We start from the raw sequence: 18,951 nt of genomic DNA, 5'->3' as shown, positions 1-18,951 counted from the left end.
AAGGCATACACAAGCCTTGGTTGCAACATGTCACTAAAGATACATTTTTTGCACTCTCATCTAGATTTTTTTCCACCGAACTGCGGAGCAGTGAGCGACGAGCACGGCGAGCGATTTCACCAGGACATTGCAAATGGAGCCCATCAATGCTTGCAGACTATTGCTGGACAGTGACAAGAGATGCTCCATTTAATGAATACAAGAGACAAGCCAAGAAGCGCCGAGTAGACACTGAATAGGACTAAACTATGTACATAATACTTTTTTGCCTTTTGTTTCATAATAAATTTTATTTATATAACCCTTTTGCTGATTTTTAAAGTGTTACATAAACAGGACAGGTGAAATATTATCATGTAAAGCAACCATAAACACATGAAAAGACCTAGATTTACAATTTATGATTAAAACTCTTATCTACACAATATACCTAGACATAAAATGTAAAAACTTAAATATCTTAGAAACAGTAGCCAATCAGTTGTTTTAATTGTCATATTTGAATTCAGCACATCAAAATACATAATAAATAGCACATTTTATCTCTGAAGCAGACGACTTCTCAAAAATTGTAGACCAGTGTAATGAAAGATCAAAAAAATTAGTAAGTTGACTAACCAAAACTAAAAATAAAATTTTTCATTAGCAATACCCTTGTAGAGCACCCATTCAATAGCTTATCCAAGTTAATAAATATGGTCACCTGTATTTTAGCAGGCACACATCAAGAATTAAACTCATGGCCTTTTCAACTGACACTTTTATTACAGTTCCACTGACTTCCTGAGTGGAAAATTCCTATAGAATTTAACAGAAAAATCTCTACATTTTTTTTAACCATCTTACAAAATGTATCACTGAATTACATCAGTTTTACTGATTTGTTAGATGTGGTAGGTTTTCAAGAGTAATTTTTATAAAAACCCTATTATTCCTACAAGGACTGTTGATCTAATCCCTACTTTTTCCATGAGGGTTGGTTACATGAAAAGAACTCTATGTCAGAAGACACAGAGTACATGTGTTTTGAGAGATTATTTAAAAAAAACAACAACACAGCTTTATTAAACTAAATATCACCCTGATTAAGAGGTAGCCAACAATTCTGATCTGACCCTCCCATCTCTTCCAGCACGGTCCATGGCCTATATAACTATGCAAAATCACAGCATGCCATTACCTCCTGTCTTTATTTATGAGGTTGTGATTAAAACATTACCACTCTCATATTTGCTGACTGAACTCACTGAAGATAGGGTCAGGTCACTCATGGGAAGAAAGAGTCACCATATTATGGCAGTTTGCTCTTACCTCCTGAAATCCTCAGGGAAAGTTGCCTTCAGTTCAACAAAATTATTAGTTTTGTCACAGTACTACATGTCAGTATAGCCACTGAAGCATAAAGGTTAAAATAATAATCAGAAAAAAAAAGTTTTTAAAACCATATTCCTCATCCTTCTGTAGAAAAAAAATGTATATACTGTGTGAAAAGCACTTGATATAAATATCTGATACACAGTAAGAGACACTTGCTTCTAATGAATTTAAACTAAAATTGCTGATGGATAGGCAGACTTGTAAGAACATAATATCTTTTCATTGTGTAATCTAAGATTACATTTTTTTAAATGTATGTTTGCTCCCTTTTCACCAAAAAAAAAAAGCAGAAATAGTGAATGCAATTACACTTAAAGATAAAGGTAATCTCTACCTCCCCAAAATAAAATCCTACTTATATTCTTGACGGATTGCCTCCTTTTCAGTATGTCCACAAGCTTTAAATCCCCCACAGTGAATAATGATTGGTACAAAAGTAATGAAATTTTCCTGAGAATACATTAATGTTTCGATTAAGGATCCTAAATACTAAAATTCTACTTCAGCAAAGCAAATGCTATAAATGGAGTGTTCTGTTTACTAATGTAATCCTGAAAGTTATTTTAATGTAAATCACCTGCACTGCATTCATTTTTCTGGAATTTAGGATTTAAGGAATTCTTGCCTTTTGTCACATAATGAAATTTAAGATTGTTGTGGAGAACACATGCCTTTCTCCAATACCTCAAAAGCCCATACTGTATGCCTTTCTTGTTTTCCTTTCAACACAGTGGATACTGTTTAACATTACAAGTATGCAATTCTTTTTTTTTTTTCAATCTTGCTTATAAAATGCACATAGATGTAGAATTCTCTGGTTTAGAATGCTGCTACTTTGGTAAATAGGAGGGGGGAAAATGCACAAATACTATACTGAATTAAAGGGGGAAAATAACTTTATGAGGGTCTGAAGGAAATAATTAATATCTTTGCAATTCAAGTTTCCATCAGGTCACAATACAATTTCCATTATAAAATTAAGGGACAGATTCTGCCATCTTTCTTCCCCTTATGTACTGCTTTCGTACTACGTACAGAGTGAGCAAGGGTGGCAGAATGTTTCAATTATTTTAAGTCAGTAAAAATTCCTCTTGAAAAAAAAGCATGTGTTATTTCAAATAGAACCTACAGGCACCTATACAAGAGTAAGCATAACCAAGATAAAACACAGCAAGTTATGATTCAATTAAAATCTTACACAATACATTACCTTCCGCCTCGGGCACTGAAAGGCACTACATGGATTCCCAAAGGCCCGCCGTCATTGGAGACTTCTACGAGCTTTACCATATCACTGTGAGACAATGATGAATGAGGGAACATGAACATGTACCGTAAATGAACCAAAAACCCCCATACATTCTCACACACACACAAAACAAAGATATTCCAGAACTTAAGCAATGGTGATGAAAGCAATGTTGAAATACTACATACCTGAATATTAGTCTGATGGCATGAAAGGAGATCAATCATCAAAAACAATTCCATTAATAACTCAAATGAAAAGTGAACTAACCCTTTTGGTAACCTTAATCAGCTACATGAATTACAAACTGCACAACGGCACAGTTTTACATTTATATTGTTTGGTTTGGGGCTTTTTGTTAAATGTAAGCTGTCTTGTCTATGGACAAGTGGAGGATTTTTTATTTCTTTCAATTTTTGTGTCAAATATGGAACAATCAATTTTTCTCAAAAACTATAAAGGCTGTTACTGACCCTATCATACTTCCTTCAGCTATCCCAGTGAAAGCAGTTTAAGATAATGCCTAAACTATTTAATGAGGACTGTAAGTTTTAAATGATAAACCTCCTTCAGTTTTGGAACACACTAACATCATTTGATGTTTTATGTTCACACAATTTGCGTATAGTAAAACCTCAGAGTTACGAACACCAGAGTTATGAAGTGACCAGTCAGCCACACCTCATTTGAAACTGGAACTACACAATCAGCAGCAGAGATAAAAACAAAAAAGCAAATACATCACGTTACTGTGTTAAACGTAAAGTACTAAAAAAATACAGGGAACGATTAAAAAAAAGTTGTAACAAGATAAGGCAACTGTTTCTATGCTTGTTTCACTTAAATTAAGATGGTTAAAAGCAGCATTTTTCTTCTGCATAGTAAAGTTTCAAAGCTGTATTAAGTCAATGTTCAGAGGTAACTTTTGAAACAACCAAAACATTTTGTCCAGTTACAAACAACCTACATTCCCAGGTGTTCGTAACTTGGGAGGTTCTACTGTAGTGAGTTTATTACAATTATTTCTGTTTTCTATGTATATTTATAGATCTATATTTCTGTCTTTTCAAAGCAAATGTTTAATATGCCATGCAACCATGCAGAACTAGTTCTGGGTTTTACTTTTTGCTTTGAAAAGAGAAAATCAAATAAGTCAAAAGGTCCAAAAAGCTCAAGAAAAGATTTCTGAAGGTATCAGAAGTAAGCTTGAAGCAAATGTCCTTAGTTCAGAACACCCACACATTTTGGGGATGCTTGGTTTGGGAGCCAAAAGCCATAAAACATTACAAGCCACAGACGGACTAATAATCGGTCAAGACCCCACATCTAAACACTCCAAAACTTTAAGAACAAAAGCTCTGAACCCAAATCTGAACTTGTGGTTTTTGTTGGCCTCTAGTACCACACATTTTTCATATTCATTTAATTTCATTTTTCATATTCATACTATATACAGTACATTTGACAGTTGGCTTGCCTCTTGAGTAAGAACAAACAAGATTTGACCTACAGTCAGTACAGATACATATGGCCAGATGCAATGACCTATGGATGTCACAAGGGGACTTTCCATTGATTTCAATGAGCATTGGATCAAGCCCATCACTGCCACACCAAATGACACCATTTTATCCAAAATATTGTGCCCGATACTGGCCAGCACCACATCATTCAGAGAAAGGTTCAAGAAACCCCAAAATGGACATGACGGAGTAACCTGCCCTTAAGGGATTTTTCTCCTCCTCTATCTGTCAGCTAGCAATTGCTTTATGTCTCTTCCACATTTTTTTAAAATCCTACATAAATTATATGCAAGTTTCCTCATAATCTATGTAAATGTCCAATCTTTTTTTTTTAATCCTAATAATTCATGTCTCTATGATATCATGTGAAAAAGAATTCTACACTTTAATTATGTACTGCATAAAAATATTTTCCTTTATCTGATTTGAATTTGCTGCCTTTGGCTTTAATTGAATCTACCTTTTTTCTTATATAATGAAAAAGGGTAAATGTACTCACCTTTCTACCATATTTGTTTTGTATAGCTTTATCTCATATCCCTCTCTCTAAACCACATGTTCCCATCTTTCCAATTTACTCTATGGAAATGTCTCCATTCCTATGTTCATTTTCACTGCCCTTCTATTACCGCTATGAATTCTTTGAGATAGGATGACCAAGAACTGATCAATTTTCCAGATGATGGTAAACCATTGATTTACTTAAGAGCATTATATGCTGTCCCAGTCTTCATGAATCATAATATTGTTTGATTCCCACTGCACATGAGCTGTGCACAAGGTCTTCCAAGAATCAACTAAATTCAACTAAATCCAGAAAGTGTTGCAAGTGTTGCCTTTTGCTACCCGAAAAGGATGTTGTATATCTTTCTGTTCTAAGGAACATTGTGCTTTGTTCTCAATTCTGAGGGCAGAGAGGAATATAAGAATGGCAATCCATGTAACGTAACTAGAACTTTTGTAAGGGACATGCAATACTACAGAATCCATTAAAACTGGACACAGAGGACAAGACAGTTTCCATAACCAAGCCCAGATTCTGTTGGACTTGTTCAACTGCTTAAACCATAGAAGGTATCCATTTTTCCATGATCTATTTAGGTTTATTCATAGCTTCTGCTCCCACAACTGCCGTTCTTCTGCAAACTCAGCCAAAACTCCCAGATCCTGAGCCACATAAAATGGGCATGGAAAAGTAAAGGAAAATTTGCCCTTGCCTAATGAATGCATTCTAACGGTACATCTACACTGCAAAGAAAAACCCGAGGCACTGAGTCTCAGAGCCTGGGTCAATTGACTCAGGCTTGTGGGGCGTAGGTGCAGGGCTAAAAACAGCAGGGTAGATATTCCCAAGCTCCAAGACCCTCCCCCATCACCAGGTTTGAGCAGGAACGTCTCCTCCGCTATTTTTTGCCCTGCAGCCCAAGCCCCACAAGCCTGAGCCAATTGACTCGGGCTCTGAGACTCAGTGCCATGCGTTTTTCTTTGTAGTGTAGATATACCCACAGTCGCTTTCATGGTACCTGCTCCATATCACACATTTCATTTTGCTCCTAACCCTGAGATTCCCACATGAAAGTGCAAAGCACTCAAATGGTATATTAAGGGCTTGTCTACACAGTGTGGCAATGCACACTATATGGGGGTTGATTTGTAAAGTGCGCCAACATGTTGTGCACTAGCTGATCTGTGTAGACTCTGCTGGTGTGCACTAAAAGTTTCCTAGCATGCTCTAACATAGTACTGTTTGAAACAATCCTACACTGAAGTCCACTGGAGAACTTTTAGCAAATACCAACAGGATCTACATGGGCCAGTTAGTGCGCAACACGTCGGTGCACTTTAGAAATCACACCTCTGTAGTATGCACTGCTGCACCATGTGCACAAGCACTAAGAAAGCTCCCACTACATTTTTAATTGATGTGTTTGGCTGAGCTGGTCTCTAAGCATACAGGAGAGGTGTTGTTTAAAAAAAAAAAAGAATAAAGAATATGATAAGATGGTGGTACAAAAATCAGTTTAAAAATAGAAACAAGAAGCATTAAATTTGATACAAATTTTTTATATACTGTAATTAGCAAATAGTATTTTGAATTCATAATATTTCAAAGTATTTTGCAAATAGGATATGAAACACGCTATTGTTTAATGCACATTAATGCACCTATTATAATATTTAACTCAGTCTTTTTAATCCCTATAAAAATCAGCAGCTCTACAAACAAAAGAATAAATTTTAAAATACTCAGGAGTATAATGGACCGTTTCCCCACCATTATCATAGCCAGGTCTGGGTCAGGTCTTTGTAATGAAACTCAAAGGGCAAAACTCCCTTGATATCAGGTTTCATCGTAAAACCATCTGTCACTGAATCTTTTCTAGTGTTAAGGCGAGTTTCAGATTAGGCTTATCACCAGTGTGGAATTCTGTTTTGGTGGGGTAGTCCTCCCCTGCAAAACTCCTCCTTTCCTGTGACTTGTTTACTGCATTTGTGGAAGGGCCTTTAATACCCAAACTCTAACCTGCCAATATTTTGGGAGAGCCAGTTGGGCCCATTCCTTCTCTCATCATTAGCACCAAACCTTAAAATGCCCTAGGGCTAAGAATCTTCTGTGGAGATAGAAAAACATACCCACCCAACCATACTATAGCAATAGCTCTGAAAATGCTCCATCGCTCTGCTGCTGAATCACTAGTCAGGACCCTTTAACACTGGGGCTAAAAGATGCCCACAGTGCAAAGGGCAAAAGGAAGTACCCATTTTATGTAGAGTTGCAATCAAAATAAAATGGATGTTACATGCTTTGTTTTGTTTATTGACATTATCAATCTTGTGATAGTAAGAGCTCTTTACTACTCTAAATCTTACTGTTAAAAAGTGATGCAACTGTAGCAGTAACTTACTCTAAGGAAAAATTGGTAGTGTTCTCCAAACCACTGTCTGCATGTCCAACTGGTTCAACTCTGCTGTTGTCCTCTTCTGTCCCATCTTCATCCTGGAAGTAAAGAAGATGTTCTCCTTTAATATTCCAATTTTTAAATTGCAATTATTATATCCAAGATGGAAATATATACTTAAAAGATTGAAAGTCTTGTTTAACATTACAAACACAGTTACTTCATCACTATGGCTTTTCTGTAACATTTATCTAGAGAATTGTTATCATAATGCACTGCTAGAGTTTAACAGTAAGTCTGAAATGACATGGAAGAAAATTCATATTACAGTAAAACAGGTTTTAAAATGTTACACAACATAAATGCATAAAATAAAGAGGTATTGCACAATTTGTTGACTAATGAATTTAGCCCGGTCATTAGGTAGCTTACTAAAGGACTTAAATAAAGAGATACATTCAACTTGAATGCTAGTTAATTTAAAAAGAATACATTAAAAGTCATATCAGGTACTACATCTGCTTCTGAATTTCTTTCCCAGTTATTCTCTCCAAGGTTGCTTTCTGAAAAGCTCCCATAAACATAAGGGCAAACTGACTAATTATACAGCGGAAACAGTAAAAAGCGATTATCCTAAAAGTGCTGTCAAATGTACTAAGTGATCAAACCGAAAAGAACTGGGGAAATACACCTATATGTAAAATCTCTTTCAGATTTGTGGCAATCTAAGCTGTAACATGTAATAATAATAGGTAAAATAATATCACAGAAATATGATGTTTTAATTTGACAGAGTCTCTTTAAAATATTTATGGCCAAATGTTGGACCAATTTATGCCTCATGTGATTTCACTAAATTAAATAAGGTTTAAATCGGTGCAGTGTTTGCATCCCCATCTTGCAAACCCTTGTACACATACTTAATCCCATTGAAGTCAGTATGGATTCTTTTCCTGAGTAAGATTCTGCAGGATCTGACTCTTAGTCATTAAATTATAGATAGATTTTTTTTGCAAGTGCGTTTCAATTACTGAAATAATGGAATTACTAATGCCAGTGTATCTCACATAACAATGCATTATTCCTGAACAAAATACAGAGACTTTCATATATTGTTTACCGCAGAACTTTATTAACAGAATTGAGAGGTATTTATGGCTTCAAAGAATGAAAAAAAAAAAAGCTCTGATGTTAATTGATTGATTTTACTTTCCGGAAGTGCAAATTAAAAATACATATATTATTCACTGTGCCTATAATTTTTAATGTCAGAATTGGGAATAGAGTACTTCCAAATATAGACCAATGTAATTAAAGGACTTCCATTAGGAAAAGAGAATCAAAAGCATTTTTCTAACTATGTGATTCAATAGAAATTTATGCTTTTAATTATACATGTGACCAAAAAGTAGTATTATATTGTAATCAGTACAATTCAAAGAACAGATTTAGATTCCATTGGCAGAGGCATCAATCAGCAAAATGATAAGTGATGGGTTATGAGTTCAGCACACAGAGTCAGACAATATATTAAATTATTGAAGAGATATTAAAGCAAGGCAGAGGCATTCAGTAATGTCCAATTGACATTTCCTCTGAGAGTCTGCAAAAATCAGAGTCTGGATGCACTGAGCTTCTCTGAGTCGTAGGTATGCTTTGTGCATCCTGGATAGCAGGGCACTGCTTGAAGCCAAGCTACTTGAAGATTGATGATCCCATGTTTTGAGAGGCTCTAATATGCACTTCTTAGTCATCTATCTCTCTTAAGCACCAGGCAAGTAACACATTTCAAAGGTTAACCAGCATCTTGAACCCACCTAGAACTGCTTTATGAATGTAAACAAGAACTCCAAAGCAGATATTTTCTATACAGAAAAAGTTGTTCATAAATCAATTGTAAAGGATAACTACAATGTAAGTCACAAATATGCAGTAACAAATTTTACCTGTTTTCAGATTTATTGGTCGTAATGAAAGCTGCAACTATGCATCAAAATATAGTCAATTTTGTAAAACTGAAAATAATACTTAAGTATCAGACATTATTTACAATTACAGGCGGCCTACAAAAAATGTATACATTGTTGAATGCAGAGTTGCTTTAAATATGAAAAAAACAGGACATTCAGATTTGTTCCTCACAAAAACAGTATCTCCTCCCCAGATTTGCATATATAGTGTCATAGCATATGGTGTTAAAATTAATGTCTTATGTATGTCTGCAGTGTAGCAGTCAGTTACTGTAGGAATCATCTCTTTGAATTTCAGGCATACATAGACATGCACTCTAAACAGGTATGTGGAGTCACACACACCAAGTCAGCTCCTTTTATTTCATTGTGTGTGACTCTTGGTGATGCTTATGTATATCTGGAGCTGTGCAAGGTGGAAAATTATCAACCCTTCGTCTAAATAAACTCAGTAAGTAAGGGAACATTTAAGATGCAAGCATCACTGATCAAAATAGAGATAACCACATGTGATCTTAGTGTTAATATCTACCTTGTGCTTCTCTCTCAGCCCCTCCTTGTGGTTTGTCAGATCATTTGTTGTTTTTTGTTCATTTAGATCTCAATCCACCAAACTGAATCCCACACAACTTTACCCACATGAGGAGTCCTGTTACAGTCACTCGTACTTTTCACAAGGATAAAGCTATACACATGCTTCAGTGTTTGTAGAATTGGGGATCTTACATTGCAAGTTTTCTAGACAAACACTCTACCTTTATCTGGTTTATAAACAGCCATGAATATTTATGGTTCTCTGTAGCCTTCATCATCATCATCATCAATGAAAGACGATATGCTCAACATGCACAATACAGGTCTTTGAAACACACCTTCATTCTTTCTCTCATTTCTACTTCACACATGGAAAGGGGACATTCCTTAGTGAACACTATGTACACAATAAGTTTGTACATTTGAAACAAAAGAGTTTTTCACACAAAAAATATCAAGTAACAGAACTTGGATAACTCATGGAGAATAGAATGTTTGGGGTTTTTTTTTAATCAAAAAGTTATCATCTGATATAGGTGCTTAGACAGAAAGTGTATTCTCAGTGTTAGCTACAGCACTACAAACACAATGCCATAATCAACGGATGCATCCTTTAAAAAAAAAACTTTAATACTGCAGTAATCAGGAACTCTTTTCCTTCCAATATAACACAGATTTTGATTTACATGGAACGAAATGTAGAGTAAATTGGACACCTGCAGAAGTATGTAACTTAAAATTCTGATGTATTAAGCAATGTAAATAGCTATGAAAATCTCTGCATCAAGCAATTATTTCTTTATTTGGAAAGTAGTTTTCTTCCTGAAAGGCAAAATCCACCTGTATGTGCTATTACTGAGGTAAACTAAGGAAAAGGCACATTACGTTTAGCAGGTCAAGAAAGTTACAGAAACCCAGCTTCTGATAATCTCTTTGAAGCACGTTTCCCACAAAAACATATTTGTACAAAGTGCAAGGCAAACCTTCTATTTAGCACCACTGGTAAAACACCTATATGCTACATCAAAAGAATAAGCATTTCAGTGTAATTAAGAAACAATATGGTAAAAACTTTGTGCAGTGACAGTAATAAATTTTTTGTGACCCAGTTAAAAAAATTTAAAATTTGTGACCCAGAGTTAACTGGACAGCCTGGACTGCTTTCAGATACATGATGTGCAATTACTCTTAATTGTGTGAAATCAATTAACAAGCTTGTGCATATGTAGGCAATAGCAGATTCTTTCAAAGCACTCATGAATCAAGCCCCTAAATACGGAAACACAGAAAAATAATTACTTTTCTGAAAAAGTGCTAATTGTTACACTCATTATTGTACTAAGTTATATAATAAAACTAACTACTCAAACACTGAAAATCAGCTAAGTTGTCCAAACTGGGCATTTTAAATTCTGGTGCTTCTTAATGGATGAATACAAGAAGGGATCCAGTCACTGAAACTGCATGGTAAAATATTTCAATAATTCTATTCACACAGCTTAAGTAATTATTACACACACAAAAACTACATTAAAAGAACAATGGAGTTACAAAGTCAAGCACTCAAAAGTCAGGATTGCCTGTGCAACCTTAATTCAGACCCTTTGTGCTTATACTTTACGAAACAGTCTTTAATTACATGATCACATTCTATTGTTTCTGTGGGACACTTGCCTCACTCAATGCACAGGATAGACCTGTCATGGGGATGCATCAGGGTTGTGTACTAAATGAGGCAGTGATCTATAGGACCCCTGCTTCATTTGTTACAGAAGTTGATAAGAGAGTAATGAACAAGGCAGGGGAATCCAGAATGAAAAAGGGTGGTCTCATGGTTAAGATAGTAGAATGCTGCCCTGAAGAAGTGTATTCTATCCCTGCCTCTGCCATCTGATGTTACTCAAGTCACTTAAACCTGAGGTCTAACGGTATGTCTACACTACGGGATTAATCCGAATTTATATCATTCGAATTTGGGAAACAGATTGTATGAAGTCGAATGTATGCGGCCACACTAAGCACATTAATTCGGCGGTGTGCGTCCATGTACCGGGGCTAGCGTCGATTTCTGGAGCATTGCACTGTCGGTAGCTATCCCATAGCTATACCATAGTTCCTGCAGTCTCCCCCGCCCATTAGAATTCTGGATTAAGATCCCAGTGCCTGATGGGACAAAAAATATTGTCGCAGGTGGTTCTGGGTTCAGCCTCACCCCTCCCTCCCTCCCTCCCTGCATGAAAGCAACGGAGAGCAGACAACCATTTTGTGCCTTTTTTCCTGGGTGAACACTGCAGACTCCATACCACGGCAAGCATGGAGCCCGCTCAGCTCAAGACAGCAGTCATGAACATTGTAAACACCTCACGCGTTCTCGTGGAGTTTATGCTGAGCGAGGATCAGAAAAACGAGGCGAGGACACGGACACAGAATTCTCTCAAACCGCGGGCCCCGGTGCTTTGGAGATCATGTTGTTAATGGGGCAGGTTCTATCCATGGAACGCCGATTCTGGACAAGGGAAACAAGCACAGACTGGTGGGACTGCATAGTGTTGCAGGTGTGGGATGATTCCCAGTGGCTGCGGAACTTTCGCATGTGTAAGGGCACTTTCATGGAACTTTGTGACTTGCTGTCCCCTGCCCTGAAACGCCAGAATACCAAGATGAGAGCAGCCCTCACAGTTGAGAAGCGAGTGGCGATAGCCCTGTGGAAGCTTGCAACGCCAGACAGCTACCGGTCAGTCGGGAATCCATTTGGAGTGGGCAAATCTACTGTGGGGGCTGCTGTGATGCAAGTAGCCAAAGCAATCACTGAGGTGCTGCTACGAAAGGAAGTGACTCTGGGAAATGTGCAGGTCATAGTGGATGGCTTTGCTGCAATGGGATTCCCTAACTGTGGTGGGGCGATAGATGGAACCCATACCCCTATCTTGGCACCGGAGCACCAGGGTACCCAGTACATAAACCGCAAGGGGTACTTTTCAATGGGGCTGCAAGCACTTGTGGATCACAAGGGACGTTTCACGAACATCAGTAACACTACTCTGTTAAAAGGGCTGCAGCAAGGGACTTACTTTCCGGACCAGAAAATAACCGTTGGGGATGTTGAAATGCCAATAGTTCTTCTTGGGGACCCAGCCTACGCCTTAATGCCATGGCTCATGAAGCCATACACAGGCAGCCTGGACAGGAGTCAGGAGCTGTTCAACTACAGGCCGAGCAAGTGCAGAATGGTGGTAGAATGTGCATTTGGCCGTTTAAAAGGTCACTGGCGATCGTTACTGACTCGCTCAGACTTCAGCCAAACCAATCTCCCATTGTTATTTCTGCTTGCTGTGTGCTTCACAATCTCTGTGAAAGTAAGGGGGAGACCTTTATGGCGGGGTGGGAGGCTGAGGCAAATCGCCTGGCTGCTGATTACGCACCAGGGCGATTAGAAGAGCACACCAGGAAGCGCTGTGCATCAGAGAAGCTTTGAAAACCAGTTTCATGACTGGCCAGGCTACAATGTGAAATATCTGTTTGTTTCTCCTTCATGAAAACCCGCCCCCTTTATCAACTCATTCTCTGTAAGGAACCCACCCTCCCCCTTCCCCCAGCTTGCTTTCAAACCAAATAAAGTCACTATTGTTTAAAAATCATTTATTCTTTATTAATAGATTAGAAAAAGAGGGAGGGAACCCGGGTGGGGTTTGGGAGGAGGATCGGCGGGAAGGAAAAGGCCACTAAAAAAAGGTTAAAAAAATGACAGCCTTTTGCTTGGGCTGTCCACTGGGGTGGAATGGGAAGGTGTACGGAGCCTCTCCCCGCCCCCCGCGTTCTTACACGTCTGGGTGAGGAGGCTATGGAACATGGTGAGGGAGGAGGGGGGGTTATACAGGGGCTATAGCAGCACTCTATTATCCTGCTGCCATTCCTGAAGCTCCACCAGACGCCGGAGCATGTCTGTTTGCTCACGCAGCAGCCCCAGCGTTGCATCCTGCCTCCTCTGACCTTCCTGCCGCCACCTCTCATCTCGAGCGTCTCTCCTTTCCTCACGTTGGTCCCTCATGTCCTCACGTTCACTGGCTTCTTTCCTATACTTTGAAACCGTGTCCTTCCACTCATTCAGATGAGCTCTGTCACTGCAGGTGGATTCCACGATTTCTGCGAACATATCGTCTCGCGTCTTCTTTTTCCAACGCCTTATCTGTGAAAGCCTTCGGGACGGAGGAGGGAGGCTTGAAGAATTTGCAGCTGCTGAAGGGAGGGAAAAAAGGAGAGAATTTTTAAAAAAGATACATTTTGCAGAACAATGCTTATACTCTTTCACGGTGACCAACACAATTCACATTACATAGCACATGTGATTTCTGTACAAGGTCGCATTTTGCCTCTTAATATTGAGTACCAGTGGCTTTGCTGCTAGAGATCACAGACGCAGGTCCGGGCAACAGAATTCGGCTTGCATGCGGTCATGGTAAGCCATTGTCTTTTGGCTTCTGCGCCCTCCTTTCCCACATACCAAGCAAAGCCCGTTGAATGCTGCGATTTTCCTGTTAACCTTCAGCAGCAGAAAACAAACTAACCACCCCCCTCCATCCAATTCTCTGGATGATCGCTTTATCCCTCCCCGCACCGCATGGCTGGTATCAGGGAAGATCCCTGCTAGCCAAACGCGAAAAGCTCTGGGCCAATTCCACACCCCCCCCCCCCCGGGCGCGCTTGGCTAACTGCAGGGAAGGATTTCTTTTCAGCCACAGGCAAACAGCCCAGTAGGAACGGCCACCTCTGTCCCCTTAATTAAATTCCCGTATTTCAACCAGGTTACCATGAGCGATAGCACTCTCCTGAGGATTACACAGCGAGATAAAGAACGGATGTTGCTTGAATGCCAGCAAACACTGGGACCATACGCTGCCAGGCTTTGTCATGCAATGATACCAGATTACTTGGTGCAAGCATGGCGTGGTCAAGTGTCCTACCATGGAGGACGGAATAAGGATGCACTGCCCAGAAACCTTGTGGCAAGGCTTTTGGAGTACCTCCAGGAGAGCTTCATGGAGATGTCCCTGGAGGATTTCCGCTCCATCCCCAAACACGTTAACAGACTTTTCCAGTAGCTGTACTGGCTGCGAATGCATCCCAAGTCCTCAGGGCAAAGTAATCATTAAAAACCCTTGCTTTTAAAACAAGTTTTATATTTTAAAAGGTAAACTCACCTGAGGTCCCTTCCATGGGGTCATGGTCTTGGATATTGGCTTGGGAGGGTACTTCAGTCAGGCTGAGAAAAAGATCCTGGCTCTTGGGGAGAACAGAGTGCTGGGTGCTCTCTGCAAGCTCGTCCTCCTCCTCCTCTTCCCCGTCCGCAGAATCCTCAGGTGTAGCTGATAAGATTATCCCCGCCTCGGAATCCATGGTCAGAGGTTGGGTAGTGGGGGCGCCCCCCCCCCCCCAGAACTGCATGCAGCTCGGCATAAAAGCGGCATGTCCGGGGCTCTGACCCGGAGCGACCGTTTGCCTCCTTTGTTTTTTGATAGGCTTGTCTGAGCTCCTTGGCTTTCACGCAGCACTGATCTGAGTCCCTATTGTGGCCTCTCTCCATCATGCCCTTGGAGATTTTTTCAAAAGTTTTGGCATTTCGTCTTTTTGAACCAAGTTCTGCTAGCACTGAATCCTCTCCCCATATAGCGATCAGATCCAGTACCTCCCGTACGGTCCATGCTGGTGCTCTTTTTTGATTATCGGCCTGCATGGTTACCTGTGCTGATGAGCTATCTGTGGTCACCTGTGCTCTCCACACTGGGCAAACAGGAAATGAAATTCAAATGTTCGCGGGGCTTTTCCTGTCTACCTGGCCAGTGCATCCGAGTTCAGATTGTTGTCCAGAGCGGTCACAATGGTGCACTGTGGGATAGCTCCCGGAGGCCAATGCCATTGAATTGCGGCCACACTAACCCTAATTCGAAATGACAAAATCGATTTTGGCGCTACACCGCTCGTTGGGGTGGAGTACAGAAATCGATTTTAAGAGCCCTTTATTTCGAAATAAAGGGCTTCGTTGTGTGGACGGGTGCAGGGTTAATTCGATTTAACGCTGATAAATCTGAATTAAAGTCATAGTGTAGACCAGGCCAAAGATGCAGAAATGCTGAGCCCTCACATTCTGCCCTGAAGTCAATGGGAGTTGTACTTCAAACATATAAAGTGTGGTATAATGCTCACTCTGAGAAATCAGGTCGTAGGCATCTCTGAGCACCCAAATTGGTGGGTACTTTTTATCTTCATATTTCTGTGCCTCAGTTACCAGGGTGTGAAATGGAGATACTACCACTTCCCTACTCTTATTGGGGTGAGGTGTTGCAAACTTTGTAGTATTTAAAAACTCCAGCAGGAGTGTCAGAACATCCTCCACCTCGCCTCTTCCCCCGAGGCCCCACCTCTGCCCCTCAAGCCCTGCCCCCATTGCTCGCTGCTCTTCCCCTCTTCCCATCCAGGTCGGGAGGGAGCTGCAGCTGCCTGACACAGGTAGGAGGCTTTCCTGGCTGAGTAGGGGCTGGCACAGGTGATGATCCAGTGCCTCCCCACCTATGGCACCTGTGGTGACCAGACACTGTCAGGTCCCCTTTTCTACCAGACTTTACGGTCGAACACTGGGAACCCTGGCTATCCTATGTTATGAAAACAAATTAATTGAAGTTTGTGAAGCACTCAGACACTATAGGGAGGAGCATCACAGAGAAGCCCATGAGAAAATTAATAATTCTGTCTTCAGAGCAGAATTGGAATAGTGCACAGTAAATAAGGCATGAGGCCACAGATTGAACAAGGAGAAAAGATATTGAATAACTATTCATTAAAGGAGCATCACCCAAGCAGAGGTCCTATGAAAAAAATAGTATGTGATGATTAGGGCTGTCAAGCAATTAAAAAAAATTAATCGTGATTAATCGTGCTGTTAAACACTAATAGAATACCATTTATTTATATATTTTTGGGTGTTTTCTACATTTTCAAATATATTGATTTCAATTACAACATAGAATACAAAGTGTAGAGTGCTCACTTTATATTTATCTTTATTACAAATATTTGCACTGTAAAAAACAAAAGAAATAGTATTTTTCAATTCACCTCATACAAGTACTGTAGTGCAATCTCTATCATGAAAGTTGAACTTACAAATGTAGAATTATGTACAAAAAATAACTGCATTCAGAAACAGAACAACGTAAAACTTTAGAGCCTACAAGTCCATTGAGTCCTACTTCTTGTTCAGCCAATGGTTCAGACAAACAAGTCTGTTTATATTTGCAGGAGATAATGCTGCCTACTTCTTGTTTACAATGTTACCTGAAAGCAAGAACAGGTGTTTGCATGGCACTGTTGTAGCCTACATCGCAAGATATTTATGTGCCAGATGTGGTAAAGATTCATATGTCCCTTCATGCTTTGACCACCATTCCAGAGGACATGCATCCATGCTGATGACAGGTTCTGCTCAATAACAGTCCAAAGCAGTACAGACTGATGCACTTTCATCATCATTAGTCAGATGCCACCAGCAGAAGGTTGATTTCCTTTTTTGTGGTTCAGGTTCTGTGGTTTCCACATCAGAGTGTTACTCTTAAGACTTCTGAAAGCATATTCCATGCCTCATCCCTCTCAGATTTTGGAAGGCACTTCAGGTTCTTAAACCTTGGGTCAAGTGCTGTAGCTATCTTTAGAAATCACACATTGGTACCTTCTTTGTGTTTTGCCAAATCTGCAGTGAAAGCATTCTTAAAATGAACATGTGCTGGGTCATCTGAGACTGCTATAACATGAAATATATGGCAGAATGCTGCAAAACAGAGCAGGAGTCATACAATTCTTCCCCAAAGCGTTCAGTCACAAATTTAATTAACACATTAATTTTTAACAAGCGTAATCAGCATAGACGCATGTCCTCTGGAATGGTGGCCGAAGCATGAAGGGGCATACAAATGTTTAGCATATCTTACATGTAAATATCTTACACTGCCAGGTGAACATCTGCTGACATTGTAAATAAGAAGCAGGCAGCATGATCTCCAGTAAATGTAAACAAACTTGTTTGAGCAATTGGCTGCACAAAAAGTAGGACTGAGTGGACTTGTAGGCGCAAAAGTTTTACATAGTTTTGTTTTTGAGCACCGTTACGTAACAAAAAAAATCTACATTTGTACATTTGCACTTTCAAGATAAAGTGATTGTACTACAGTACTTGTATGAGGTGAATTGAAAAATACTATTTCTTTTATCATTTTTACAGTGCAAATATCTGTAATGAAAATAATATAAACTTTGTATTGTCTTGTAATTGAAATCAACATATTTGAACGTAGAAAAACGTCCAATATTTAATAAATTTCAATTGGTATTCTATTGTTTAACAGTACAATTAAAACCATGATTCATCATGATTCATTTTTTTTAGTTAATCGCATGAGTAAACTGAGATTAATCGACAAACCTAGTGATGATGTAATTAAAGACTACCATAATGCATATGCTCAAGGATGCTGAATTAAAGATGCACAGTCAAACTTAATTCAGGCATTTCCTAACTTTTGAGTGCGTGACTTTGAACTTGATGTTCTTTCTTTTTTTCCCCCATGTAATAAATATTGAGCACACAGGAGAGAGAGACTCCCTGCTCACAGTTCCAGTGCATGGCCCCGGGGCATCAGGGAGCAGTTATTCCAGCTTCTGCCCTGTAGTCCTGGGATGGAGGGTGCAGTCCCATCTATAATACAGTACCAATAACCATAATATTAATGCATGATGGATCCATCCACCCTATGCATGTCTAAAAAAATAATCTTTTTGATATACTGATTTCAACATATTGGAAAAATTAATCAAACTTATTTTTATGGCACCCGTTCTTGTAATATAATGAAATGAAGTAGTATAAATGATATAAAACACGAGTATTCCACGTCATGGTTCTTAACAGAAGGTGAAGTGTTCTACTAACAGATTTCAATGTAGAGGAGAACAGACTGTCATTAAAAATAATTCTCAAAATACTGCACAGAAGCGAATTATATTTCAGCTGGTAAACATGAAGTAAACATTTTGTTTCCATTATTAAAATAACGCTACTGCTCTAATCCTTCTTCCCCTATTTTGTTGTTGTGCTTAAGTGTAATGATTATTTTGCTTACAACAGGAGAGAAATATTGTATTGGCTATTAAATTACTAGAATGTTTTATAAATGTTTGTTTGGACCCCTGCAACATGAAGTAGCTTCTTTCTCTTTATGATCAGGTTTGGTGGGAAACAGGTCTTTACAGACCTGTTTCCAGTATCTTAACTAGGACAAGTACACTAGCATCAGGCTTTGGTGCTAATGTTCTCTCTTCCTGATTAACTGCTGAATCTCCAGAGAAGAACA

The 18,951-nt window shown here is 39.2% G+C and overlaps 1 protein-coding gene across 14 annotated transcripts in view; it reads right to left on the bottom strand.

Annotated features, from left to right (window-relative positions):
- The window catches only part of PARD3 (par-3 family cell polarity regulator), a 658,319-nt gene that overhangs the window by 279,332 nt on the left and 360,036 nt on the right, over window positions 1-18,951 (bottom strand). For all 14 annotated transcript variants that reach the window (XM_034760104.1, XM_034760102.1, XM_034760103.1 and 11 more), the window contains 2 exons: window positions 7,056-7,147; window positions 2,588-2,671 (listed from right to left, as the gene is read on the bottom strand). In XM_034760104.1, coding sequence (XP_034615995.1) covers window positions 2,588-2,671; window positions 7,056-7,147 — 176 coding nt within the window. The remainder of the gene's footprint in view (window positions 1-2,587; window positions 2,672-7,055; window positions 7,148-18,951) is intronic.

Source organism: Trachemys scripta, chromosome 2 (assembly GCF_013100865.1).
Source record: "Trachemys scripta elegans isolate TJP31775 chromosome 2, CAS_Tse_1.0, whole genome shotgun sequence".
NCBI lineage: Eukaryota > Metazoa > Chordata > Testudines > Emydidae > Trachemys > Trachemys scripta.
This window is presented reverse-complemented; position numbering and strand designations above follow the sequence as displayed.